Source organism: Rissa tridactyla, chromosome 2, assembly GCF_028500815.1.
Source record: "Rissa tridactyla isolate bRisTri1 chromosome 2, bRisTri1.patW.cur.20221130, whole genome shotgun sequence".
NCBI lineage: Eukaryota > Metazoa > Chordata > Aves > Charadriiformes > Laridae > Rissa > Rissa tridactyla.
Genome location: NC_071467.1, coordinates 96,488,206 through 96,500,651, shown reverse-complemented (window position 1 = coordinate 96,500,651; position 12,446 = coordinate 96,488,206). Strand labels below are relative to the sequence as shown.

The following is a 12,446-nucleotide window of genomic DNA, read 5'->3' as shown; positions in this document are numbered from 1 at the left end:
TATCATCCTTTCTAATTATTCTCTCATCCCTTCTAAGAGTACACTCTCAAGACAAATGGGAAAGCGTTCCTTTTAAAAATTTAGGCAGGACAATTGCCAAAGTTTCTGAACTCACTACTGCAGTGAACTTGGAAAAAAAAAAAAAGTTTCAAGTATGTGGGTTCCTTAGAGTACCAAAAACCCCAAACCAAAAAATGCCAAGAAAGCAAGCCTGACTAGCAGTATAAAAGATCATACCCTGGTAAATCTAGTCTATGTCATGTATCAGGATGCAAATTTAAAACTCAGAAGCCAGTATACCTTAAAAACTTATGGTCTTATTGTTGCCCTTTAACTATTTGATTACCGAGATTAGACTAGTCAGGGTTTAAATGGGAATTGCCAATCTAATCACAATTTGCACAGTAGTACCAAGATCTACCCCAAAGTGCCTAAGCAGAGACCAAAGTTGGTACTAGAGAGATTTAATGTAACCTACAGCTTACATCTATTTCACGGTTTTGATTTGAAGAGTCTATTGGACCTTGACATTCAGACCATTTGTGTTACAGAAACATTTTCCAGTATTTACTATTTCTTCACTTTGCATCAGCCAGAAGACTGATTTAAAATTTCTGTATTTAAGATCCAGCAATAGGTAGCTTACATAACATCCAATCAGAAAAATAATCTTTGGCATAGTCATGACCATAGTTTCATTAAATGGACTTTTTCCATTAAAACAAGGAAAAAAACCCTTCTCACAATGAGTTTGATTAAGCGCCAAAAATTGTGAATGATCATTAGCAGACATGCAAAACACTGTCTTCTGCTTCAGACTCTTGGCCTGTATCTTTCTACACGACTTAAATATAAAATAACAAATTAAATAACTTGGTTTACTCACTTGGCACTTGTTTCTAACATCATTCCTTTATAAAATCTCTACAAACCTCCACCAAAATTCATTCATTCAGCTGCTATTGAGAAACTTCACAGTATGAAGCATCTCCAAGATAATATGACTAGATTTCAAAAATATAAAACCAAAGTTGAGGCATTTAAACAGATAAATAAACTGGAGCCTGCCCTGAAACCCACAACAAAAATCCCACAGAACCAAAGTGGCGTTATTATAAATTACTCTGAAGCAATAAAATTTGTACACTTAGCTCGTTACCTCAGTAATCTCAGTAACAGCAATTAACCTGAGTCCCTTACCTGTTGTTCTTGTCCAGGTTTTGATACATAGTGCACTCCTCTTTCCCTTCTCATCTTGCCGCCGCCAACACCCACTCCTCCTGAAGACAGACCATTGGATGCAGGAGTACCGAATTTAGGGTAGGTCAAATTGCTGGCACAGAACAACAATACACAGGTTGAGCAAGGGGGGAAAAAAAAAAAGAAAAGGAAAAATAAAAAAGTCAACTTATCAACTGTTTCAAGCTATTTATAGCCATTATTAGTCCTAGAACTGAGACCTTCTAATCAGAATCAGAAAAAACTGTTTCACGAGTTGCTAAATGCTGGTAAATATCTGATGTTCTAAACAGCAAAAGCTGCATTAATAAGAGCAGCAATGAGAAGGACATACATAAGAAACAGTCACAACATCCATAAAGGAATGATGACTCAGCCAGAAGAACTGAAATAGAAGAACTGATTTAGACTGTTATTTTCTGATGTTCCCTTTTAATAGTCCAGACAGTGGAAATTTCGACTGCCAGTTCTCTGATTCTGTGATGAGCATGTATCTTTGAGGGGATCTAAAAGAAGAACTAAAAATATATATGGAGAGAGAGAGAGCACGAGCATGTGTGTGTGCGCACATGAAATGCTGCCAACAGCTCTTATGGAATAGAGAAGCTTAAACTCCTGTGGCAAGATAATACAGTAAAAGCTTCAGAAGCAGCTCTGGCTTTCCTGGGGCCATCAGCAGAAGCAGCAGAGGTGTTTGGGTGTGCCAACATTCCAGAACTCTTTTCAGACATGAACACAGATCCCTTTTGTAAGGCATACAAAGGCATTTCTCTGTTCATTACAAAAGCCTAGATCCAAACCAGAAAGATTTCCTAATCCAAGTGGGAAGGGAAAAGAAAAAGAAAAAAAAAAACCAAAACCCTCAAACAAACAAACACCTCCCCCCCAAAAAAAACCCACACCGCACCTGACACAAAAGTGAACAAGACAAAAAGGAATAACAACAATAAAAAGCAGCGTGGCATCAAAATGAAGCATCCCTGGAAAAAATTACCATATCAAAGCTTATCCTGCAGCCAAGCAGTCAGCCATTACAAAAGTACATTTGTTCACACTGGAAGACACCAGGTCAAGTTTCCAGAAGACTGAGGAAGAGAATTGGTCTAAACTTGTCAGATACTTGCAAACAGTCTGCTTAGCACTGTAACCACTGAGAGGAAGCCAGATCCTTAAGGCCATATGCTCAAACTTTTCTCTAATCCAAACTGACAATCAATTTGAATTCTGAAAAAAAATCTTATGTCAAAATAGAGCTGTATTCAGACAATTATAGACTGCCTATAATAGCCCATATTCCTCTTTTCTGCTAACACCTGTCAGCTTCTAAGAGGCAAAGACAGTCTTCTGTCTTCAAGCAAGTAAGTCCAACCTACAAATCTGACCCAGGTTTAAAAACTAAATAGCGTTGGAAGGCTGAACAGAGATGTACCCAAGTACTGCACGTTAACTGCACAAAGGCGCTCTGGCCAGCTGCCCCTTATCAATGTTGTGTTCCTGCTCCAGAACACGGCACCAGAGACTGGCTTTATAAAAGAATTTTAAAAAAAGGACCATCTACTCTACAGACAGAAGTAGAACATGGCAATAAAACTTGTGAACCAAATAAAAATCAGTTTTCTGGATCTCCTTTCTACATGCAGGAGAAGAAAGGAGTTCTACTAAAGAAAATTTAGAACAGTTTGAAAACCCACAATTAAAACCTAACATCTGTTTGCACCTATGCCAAAAACCTTAGACCCAATCTCTTACAGCCCTGAAAAGGTAGTTGCTGTGATGACAAACTATTAAATGCCAAAACAAAGAGTTGGTTTGAGGTTTTTTTTGCAAGCCAGAGAATGCCCACGGCAACATAAGAATTGCTTGGAAAATGAACACAGAGACAACAAAATACAATTCCATGCTACTGTTCTTTGAAAAGGATGGATCCTCCAAAAAAGGTATCTTTTGAATGCAAAGTGTTTTAATTCAAGCACACCCAAAAGACTAGTTGCCCAGAAAGGAAGAGCCATCAATACTATCTGGAGGTGAGGTCATTCTACCTATGCCAAGCAAGCAGTGTAACAGCAAGACAATCTCCTCAAGAAGAAATACAATTATTAACTCTCCTGGAATTTTGTGTTTTAGAGACAAGTTGGCATTTGGCCTCAGATGATTCTAAAGGACTCCTGTTTTTCATGCAAACCCACAGAGCAGACAAGTGACTTCTCAACGAAAGGAGCATTAAAAAAATTACCTTCCTTCAGGTTTTTTCTTTTTAAAAAAAAAAAAAACAAACCTAAATACACTCCTGAACTGTAAGCCACTTCACTTTATACAGAATCTTTCAGAAAGAATAATTCCTTTAGGACAAAGCTCTCAGACTCCGAGCAACTAAATAAAGAGCTGAAACTAATAGCTGCCCCGCTAATGAACATCAAGATGCATAAATGGTTAAACTCTCTCGTAATACAATTTTTCGCTATATTTTCCATTCCCTTTACTGAGAACCATTACTGTCCTTCCAAAAGAAGACAGATAGGCAGAATGTAGTGACAAAGGAGAGAGCTTTCTTCTTTCAAGTGTTTTAAATTAATAGATTTGTCATACCTTTCAGATGGTTTTACTTGCTGTTCTGCAGGAAAACTCTTCTCTCTCGTGCCCTGCAAAGTTAAGTTTGATTTACTTCAACGTTTATCTGAATGCATTTAAATACTATACATAAAGCAAAGACAAACAACCACTCATGTTTTATGTTGGGTTTTTTTTATTTATACCACTAAACATACCTTGTCTACTTAAGCTTGTTCCCTAACTACTATGACTATCCACTTTGAGTTCCGGCCTAAAAAGCCCATAGATTTAACACCTGTCATTTTTATTTTCAGATTGATACTGGAACCATGGGTGACTTTATTCTTTTTTTTTTTCTTTTTTTTTTTTTTTTTGAAAGAGATGCCAATATTGTTTTAAGGAAAGCGTATCAGGGACTCCATCTACACCAAAATGATGAGAATAGGTAATAAAGCGTATTACCAGAAATCTCACTTGGAGCCCATAGCGCACCTGAAAGAGTTTATACACAACATCAGCCTGTTCCATCAGCAACAGCTTTGCATTCAGGAGCATATGAAAAGGAAAATGTTGTTTCTGTATTTTAACATTCTTTCACTGAGAACAGCCTGACCCAATAGCACATCATCATGTTCTGAAAATAACCACCAGCCACTTACTGTTCCAAAAATACAATTAGATCCATAAAACCTCAAAGTATCTCTTTCACAATCATTCCCAATGTCTTAATGCTTGCCTCAAACATACTATAGATACTCTGCCAAGAAAGAGCACCTTAGTAGAATAATTGGTTAGAGACATTACAAGCTTGTAAAAAGCAGGCAGATAAGGACCAGAAAATGTATTTACCTTGTGCTTTATGTCTACCCTCTGTTGAATTTTGCTGGAATCAGTAGCTGGAGTCAGAGATGGTTTAAAATATTGGGTCCGACTCGCTGACAGAGAGATTGCCTTTGGTGTCACGAGTTTCTGGACAGGTGGATGCTGCGATTCCATCTTTGAAAGCGAAGTAGCAAACAATTTATTCTTGAACCCGCCCAAATTACCACAGCATTTACTGATGAAAAAAAAGTAACAGAACTATAAGCCTCCCATCAGTCTCAGCACCCGGTGAAAACGATTTGGAAGTGTTGAAAGCATTTAGCTTGCAGAGGGACATCACCAGAAAACCAGTTATGAAATCCAAAAAGCAAAAGAAGTAGCCAAAGTCTGACTGAATCCTCTTTCAAAATTTGGCAGTTAACTTCATAGACAAAATAACTCATGTTAATAATGTCAAAATAACTCATGTTACTATAATATGCTCACATCTTTTCCTCTCCTCTGCCCACATTGTGATTTTTATTTTTTTTTTTACTAGCTTAACCCATTAATTTAACATTCAAAGCGTTAAGCAGCTAATTATATAGGCTTCTGGATTTCATTTTTCCTACATTTTCCTCCTTTGAAGTTACATTTTAAAAAAAAAGAAAGAAAAAAAAGTTGTTCAATAATTTTAAAATAGTTCCATTCATTACAATATGTTCTAATGGTTTAGATTTGCATTAGATGGACTTAAAACTCTTGGTTTAACTTTCCTTGTCAAAGTATTTTCACAGACAAGAGTTAATTTTTAACAGAAAGCACCGTACATTCTGTAAAACTGACTTAACTGAATGGTGAAACAAGACAGACACTAAAAGGCTACAAGATTTACCAAAGGCTTCATCTGCAGTCTTAAGGAGCAGAAGACTCAGACTTACGATACGTGCTATTATTTAAGTTAGCATCAACAGAAACCTCTGTTTCCAATGCAGCTTTAATTTCACGGTATCTTGGTAACTCGGTAATAAAATTCATGCTGTACTTATCTATAAAGTGACTAAAAGTACTTCTTTCTAAAAATTATTATACTCGTTTGAAATCTTGAGTAAAATGTGGTTTATTTAAGTTCACAAACCCATTCTGAGCGAAGGATGGCCCACTGCTGTTTTTAAATGTAAACAGAATGGAACTGGAATAGAATAATTGAGTTGGAAGGGACCTACAACAATCTTCTAGTCCAACTGCCTGACCACTTCAGGGCTGACCAAAAGATAAAGCATGGTATTAAGGGCGTTGTCCAAATGCCTCTTAAACACTGACAGGCTTGGAGCATCGACCACCTCTCTAGAAAGTCTGTTCCAGTGTTTGACCATGCTCTCAGTAAAGAATCATAGAATGGTTTAGGTTGGAAGCGACCATAAAGATCATGTAGTTCCAACCTCCCTGCCATGGGCAGAGACACCTCCCACTTGACCAGGTTGCTCAAACCCCCATCCAGCCTGGCCTTGAACACTCTTCCAGGGATGAGCCATCCACAGCTTGTAAAAAGTCCCTCTCCAGCTTTCTTGTCCCTCTTCCAGCTATCCCCTTCAGATACTGGAAGGCCACTATAAGGTCTCCCCATCTTCTCTTCTCCCGGCTGAACGACCCCACCTCCCTCAGCCTGTCTTCACAGGAGAGGTGCTCCATCCCTCTGATCATCTTCGTGTCCCCTCCTCTGGAGCCGCTCCACCAGGCCTCTATCTTTCTTGAGCTGGGGGCTCCAGAGGCTGGACGTAGTACTTCAGGTGGGGTCTCACCAGAGCAGAGTAGGGGGGCAGAATCACCTCCCTCAACCTGCTGACCACTTTTCTTGTTACACAACTCAAAATATGGTTGGCTTTCTGGGCTGTGAGCGTACATTGCTGGCTCATGCCCAGGTTTTTATCCACCAGTACACCCAAGTCCTTCTCTGCAGAGCTGCTCTCAATCCCTTCATCCGCCCAGCCTGTACTGATACCGCGGGTTGCCTTGACCCAGCTGCAGGACCTTGCACTTGGCTTTGTTGAACCTCATGAGGTTTACATGGGCCCACTTCTTGAGCTTGTTCAGGTCCCCCTGTACGGCATCCTGTCCCTCAGGCCTGTCAACCACACCACTCAACTTGGTGTTGTCTACAAATCTGCTGAGGGTGCACTCGATCCCACTGTCTATGTCATTGATGAATATCTGGCATTTGTTCTTGTACGATTTCATGCCATTGATTATTGCCCAATGCTCCAATTTATCTAGATCTCTGTGCGAGGCCTCTTGTCCCTTGAGAGAGTCAACAGCACCTCCCAGTTTTGTATCATCAGCAAACTTGCTAACGCTACATTCAACTCCTGCATCCAGATCATTGATAAAAATATTGAATAGGACTGGCCCTAGAATCGATCCCTGAGGAACACCGCTGGTGACTGGTCACCAGCTAGATGTAGCCCCATTAACTACAACCCTTTGTGTCCTGCTGTTCAGTCAGTTATTCACCCAGCACACCGTGTACCTGCTCATTCTACAGCTGGACAAGCTGTCCAGAAGGATGCTGCGACGGACAGTATCAAAAGCCTTACTAAAATCTAGAAAACTACATCCGCCGCCTTCCCTTCACCCACTAGGCAGGTGACCCTATCGTAGAAGGGTATCAAATCAGTTAGACAGGAACATACAATGAAAAAAATAAGTCATCCAGTTAGATATTTAATACACTAAGAGCCATTCTGTCTGGTAGATCCTTGAAACAAGAAAAGTACAACAAAAAATACCTGCAAAAGTTTTGTCTCAGTGCTCAACTGTTCTGTCAAACATACGTTTGGCTTTAGCAGGAAAACACACAACCCTCTCCTTGGCACACACAACCCTCCCCTTCTCATCAAGGGCTATCCTCCCCTGCCAAACTTTATGAATTCTAGTATTATGAATAGACAATTTCTCTACTTTTTACCCAGCGACAGCTGTGTGCAACATTCGCTTTCTGACTGACGTCAGGCTCAGCACTGCAAATCTGGTAGATCATTCTTAATGCCTCATCACAGGTGTAGTTCCACAATTTAACTGAGAATCCATACCAGCTTTGTTTTCAATTATTTGGATAATATTTATGGTAAAGGAATTATATGCTCTACTTTTCAACATTCTTGTAATTTAGCATATGGCAAAAGATGGTACAGGAAATCCAAGATGTTTGTAAACTCTGAATTGACTGTAAAATTAATTATATTTCCAATTAAGGGATTAGCATAGAAACTTCTTGAAACATTCTATTTTCTCATTAAAGCAGCAGATGAAAAGTTTGCATGGAAGAAAAACCACATTTTTATTCCTTTGGTTGCCTGATCTGTGGGTTTTACAATTTAATAAACTCACTGATAGCCCAAATTAAAATTATTTTAAAGAACATCACTAGTTTTGATTTTTTTAACAAATATGAAGGAAATAATGATTTACCACAGCATTATCACCAATTCAGTGCTACCTCCAAACAGGAATTTAGGAACATAAGGTTACAGAAGTGACAGCATTTAACAATTTTCCTTCTCGTTACTTTTAGCAGTAATAAAAACCATAAGTATTCTTTTTGTGCTTAAAATGAACACGGAAATCTGCATGCGGTCTGTACTATAACTCAATCAAAATGGTCCTATTTCTGATCATTTCTGCAAGAGAAAGCTTTCTTAAACAGAAAGATTAACGTGCAACTTAATCCCAAGTTGCGGAACAAGATAAAACTACTTTGTGTGTTCTAGAGTTGTTGTTCTTGATTGACATATGAAGACACCACCACATAAAGATAATATAATTCTTAGCCTGAGTAATCGTCACAGTCCTTCATCTAGTGTGGGTAGAAAAGATATTTTCAGCAATTTCCACACAGCCAAGGCAGCCACAATTCACATGATGCTAATATTAACTTGAATTCACACGTATGCTGCATTGAGGTTTGTGACACTTCTTCTAATAGGTATAAAGCATAGAAAGTTATCTATCTCAGCTTAAGATGTTACTGGTTCTTACCTGTTTTCGTCTGGATTGGAAGCTAGTAATATTCAGCACGCTCCTGTCCACAGGCTAAGGGGGGAAAAAAAGCCTAAATATTAGAGGATGATTTTTTTTCCTAAGAGAGGGTTTCATCCCAGAAAAAGGTAGGGGTTTTGTGATCAACTTACAGAAGACACTGGACTAGAAACAGAAGACGGAATCCTTTTAGCATCCTGTTGAAAAAACAGTGCAAAAATAAAAGTCAAACTGGAGACTACATAAGGAAGATCTTCATCCTACACTGGCACATTTACTATGTTTTTCAAACACACGAAATAAAACAGATTAGAAAGAGTGCCATTTACCGCCAAAGGACTTGACATCTTCTCCAATGACTGCAAGATGCGTCGCGCTGTGGAACTTGTCACACCATAGGATTGCACACTTGCTTGTTTAGCTTTCATTTGTCTTCTTACTGGGGGCTGAAAAATTAGCATTGCAAATGTTGGATGCTTGATTTTGATTTAAACATGCATGTATTTTGTGCCCTATGGCTACACACTGATGATATAACCAGTACTCTCATGATGACAGTGTAAAATGCATGCACTGGGCATTCAAGCCATGAAGAAGATGATATACTCTGCTGACTTAATAGAAGTTTAAGTGGGGCCCCACACATCTTGCACACGGGATAAAGTAACAAAAGAAACTCTTAAGTGTAAAAGGTCATAAAAGGGAAGATGTTAGGCCTGTAGAGTGTCTGAAGCAGTAATCAGGAAGACAGAACTGAAGCAAAGGCTTGTGCTGCAGAAAGTACCTTCAGTAGCAAAACAGATTTCAGAGTTTCATGATGGTGTTAGCGTACCATCTTAAAACCAATGTATACCATCATCATCAGGAATTTCTAGTTTTACTTCTCTCATTTCCTCCCTTCCCCCAAGATTACAGTTGACTGCAGATTTTTTTTACTCTGCTTAAAAAGATAAATATCTGATCTGAACTGTAACTGATCTAAGCATATTACACTGAAAAATTAAACTGTTTTATTTGCACTACATGACCTTGAATATAATTCAAATAAACTTCTTTCAGTGTGACTTTTTTTTCTATTTTGTTAAACCCCTCACGTAACCACATCACGCTTACCACGCTGCCATGTGAAGACAGGAAGCAGAGCATATAGCATGTAAAAAACACAAGCAATACTCACTGTAATCCACAGCATGCAGCAACAAACAAGCTAGTCTCTCCTTCAAAAGCCTAGTATTTTGGTTCCTCTTTTCAGTATAATCCACATTTATTTTGTAAAAAATAAAAATAGCTGACCAAAGAGGGCTCTTAGCTTACAGGAAGTTTTGAGTGTTCTGAAGTTTGATTTAATGCCAAGTCAGAACAAACCACAAGTTTTCAACGCTTCCCCTAATTCAGGAACTTGTAGCTCCCCTTGTTCCATGGTGGAAATGGACTGACAGAATAGGTCCAGCAAACTCTCATTTCCAGTGCCTTAAATAAAGTTCCTTCTGACTTTTGATTTTTATTTTTTTTTATTAAAGGTCATTTTAATTTAAACACATTCCAACCAAACCAGATTTTATTGACCGCCTTTTAGATTCAACTCTAGCTACTGAGAGTTGTCAGCATTTTTCATTTGCTGGTTCATTTTAGAACATGAAGAACCCTTAGGGGCAAGTAACTCTTTTCAAGAGCTATCTGAATGATATTAAAATAGAAAGCATTTTATTGTTTATCTTGAGATTGCATTTAGGACTGCATGCCTCCCTCTAGGTAACAGAAGAGCAAAGGATCAGCAAAGTTGCCTTTTAGATACTACTATAGTAAAGCGTGCACCATTTTATACAATGTATTCAGAGCATGAGTGTAGACATGCTCATGTAAGATCTACAGACAAGCATCAGGCAGGTAGCTTTTGCTACTATAAATACAAATTTTCAAAGTTATGCCATCATTGTTTTTATTCATGCTATTTTGACATAATACAGTCAAGAGGAGGCAAGGAATAGCAGAAAGATTGAATTTTTTGAAAGACTTGACAACAGAGGAAATCCCAAGTACAAACAACTAGCCAGACTCTAGGATGCTACTGTCATTCTTCTGCATTATGACAAGTATTTCTACATAAACTGTTAAAAAAGAATTTAAATAGAAATTGTTCTTTTCTACTGCTGTTGGCTGAGAGGGCAAAATAGGAACTGTTGCCACATTTTCAGCTCCCTGCTCATAGCTCTTTTGGCAGTGCTACCCCTTCTGTATTTCAATTACATTTTCCCCTCACATTGCACTACTGTTCTCATACCTGATAAGGAGCAATTCGCGCTTTCGTCTCCCTTGCTGCTGCAGCTGCACCGCCATAAGTGGTCTTTCCAGGGTAAAATGGAGAATCCCCAAGCTGGCTTGTCTTAAAGACAGAAGTGTTTCCAAGTGACTACAGAAAGGTATTATGATAAGTGGTTAGTAAAATGGCTACACATTCAAATTGATTAAAATTCATACTGTGCAGTACTTACAGGAGAGGGAGATCCAAAAGCAGATAAATTGAATGCAGGTTTTTTAGAGCTAGTTGCAGGATGCTGCGAGAGGGAATGAGATCTTTCAGCCTCTGTGGACCAGAGCAGTGGTGCTGAAGTATTTTTTGAAACTGTGATATCTGCCAAAATGACACACACCATATGTAAATGGCTTGTGTACATAGGGAACTTCAACATTAAAGATCACGCTAACTCCAGAGTTAATACCAAAAAAATAAGTCTCACAGAATGAAAAAGTCCCCTAACACTCATTTCTCCAGCACTCTAGAGTTCTTCAAACAGATCAATTTCACATATGGTATGAAAAACAAGTATCAACCCCGAACTTGAAATCTGTTCACAGAACTGCAAATACATTACCTTTCTGTAATCTTTCCAAAGCATGCACAACAAGTTAGTGTGCTTTCAATGAAGAGCAATTTTATTTTTTCTTCTTTCATGGTAAAATAAAATGGAACTGCATAAACACCAGTGCATCTATAATGATACAAAGTTTTTCCTATACCAGCAAAGGGCTGGAAGCCAGCATAGGTCAAAATTGCACAGGTTTTAAACCTGAAAAATTCCCCAAAGGCTGAACTAAGAGAGTTTATGACCCATTTTCCATGTATGTTTTATGGAGACACACCAGAAAACTCTAGTTAAAAGTCAGGTTATATTGCAAACCCTGGCAATAGCCATTCTGAATTGTAAAAATATGTTCTCCAGAGAACTTGCTGAGCACGCCTCCATCTCTGATTGTATGAGGGACTAGAAAAAGACGCAAACCTTCTGTTTGCCCTTTCTCGGTGAGATCACCTAGGTCCCCATCTACATCAATATGATGTTTATTTATTTATTTTTTTTACTTTAAAATGGTGTACATTCCTTACTGGATTCAGCAAAAGACATGGCAGTATTAACAACTGCTGCCTTCTACCAAGAAAGGCCCAAAAATGAGCCCAAAACTTGTTCAGTCAAAATAGTTCCTTTATTGACTCCTAGTGAAAACACACGAAAACATCTTCTGTTTCTATTTGTTGCCTGTATTTATTCACATTTAACTAGCTGTCAGTTAGATATTCCGAGTCACTCTTCCTTCTCAACCTGGCTGTCAAGCTACAGCAAGTCATCTTCAGTTTCTACTATCCCAGGTCAAGATTTACAGATAACCTATAGCTAAAAGTATGTTTATCAGCAGCAAATCTTTGTAACATCAGGGTCTCATAAATGTATTCCAAAGCACAGTTATATCAAAAAAGGTGACAGGATTATATACTTCTAAAATACTAAAATGAAATTTAATTCTAAGATCCAAAGCTGACATTC

The 12,446-nt window shown here is 38.4% G+C and overlaps 1 protein-coding gene across 1 annotated transcript in view; it reads right to left on the bottom strand.

Moving 5' to 3' along the window:
- NUP153 (nucleoporin 153) overlaps positions 1-12,446 on the bottom strand; it is a 44,287-nt gene that overhangs the window by 13,179 nt on the left and 18,662 nt on the right. The window contains 8 exon segments of the mRNA XM_054193203.1: positions 1,201-1,333; positions 3,826-3,878; positions 4,639-4,785; positions 8,626-8,679; positions 8,778-8,822; positions 8,955-9,071; positions 10,907-11,035; positions 11,118-11,257. Of these exon segments, the coding sequence (XP_054049178.1) occupies positions 1,201-1,333; positions 3,826-3,878; positions 4,639-4,785; positions 8,626-8,679; positions 8,778-8,822; positions 8,955-9,071; positions 10,907-11,035; positions 11,118-11,257 (818 nt within the window).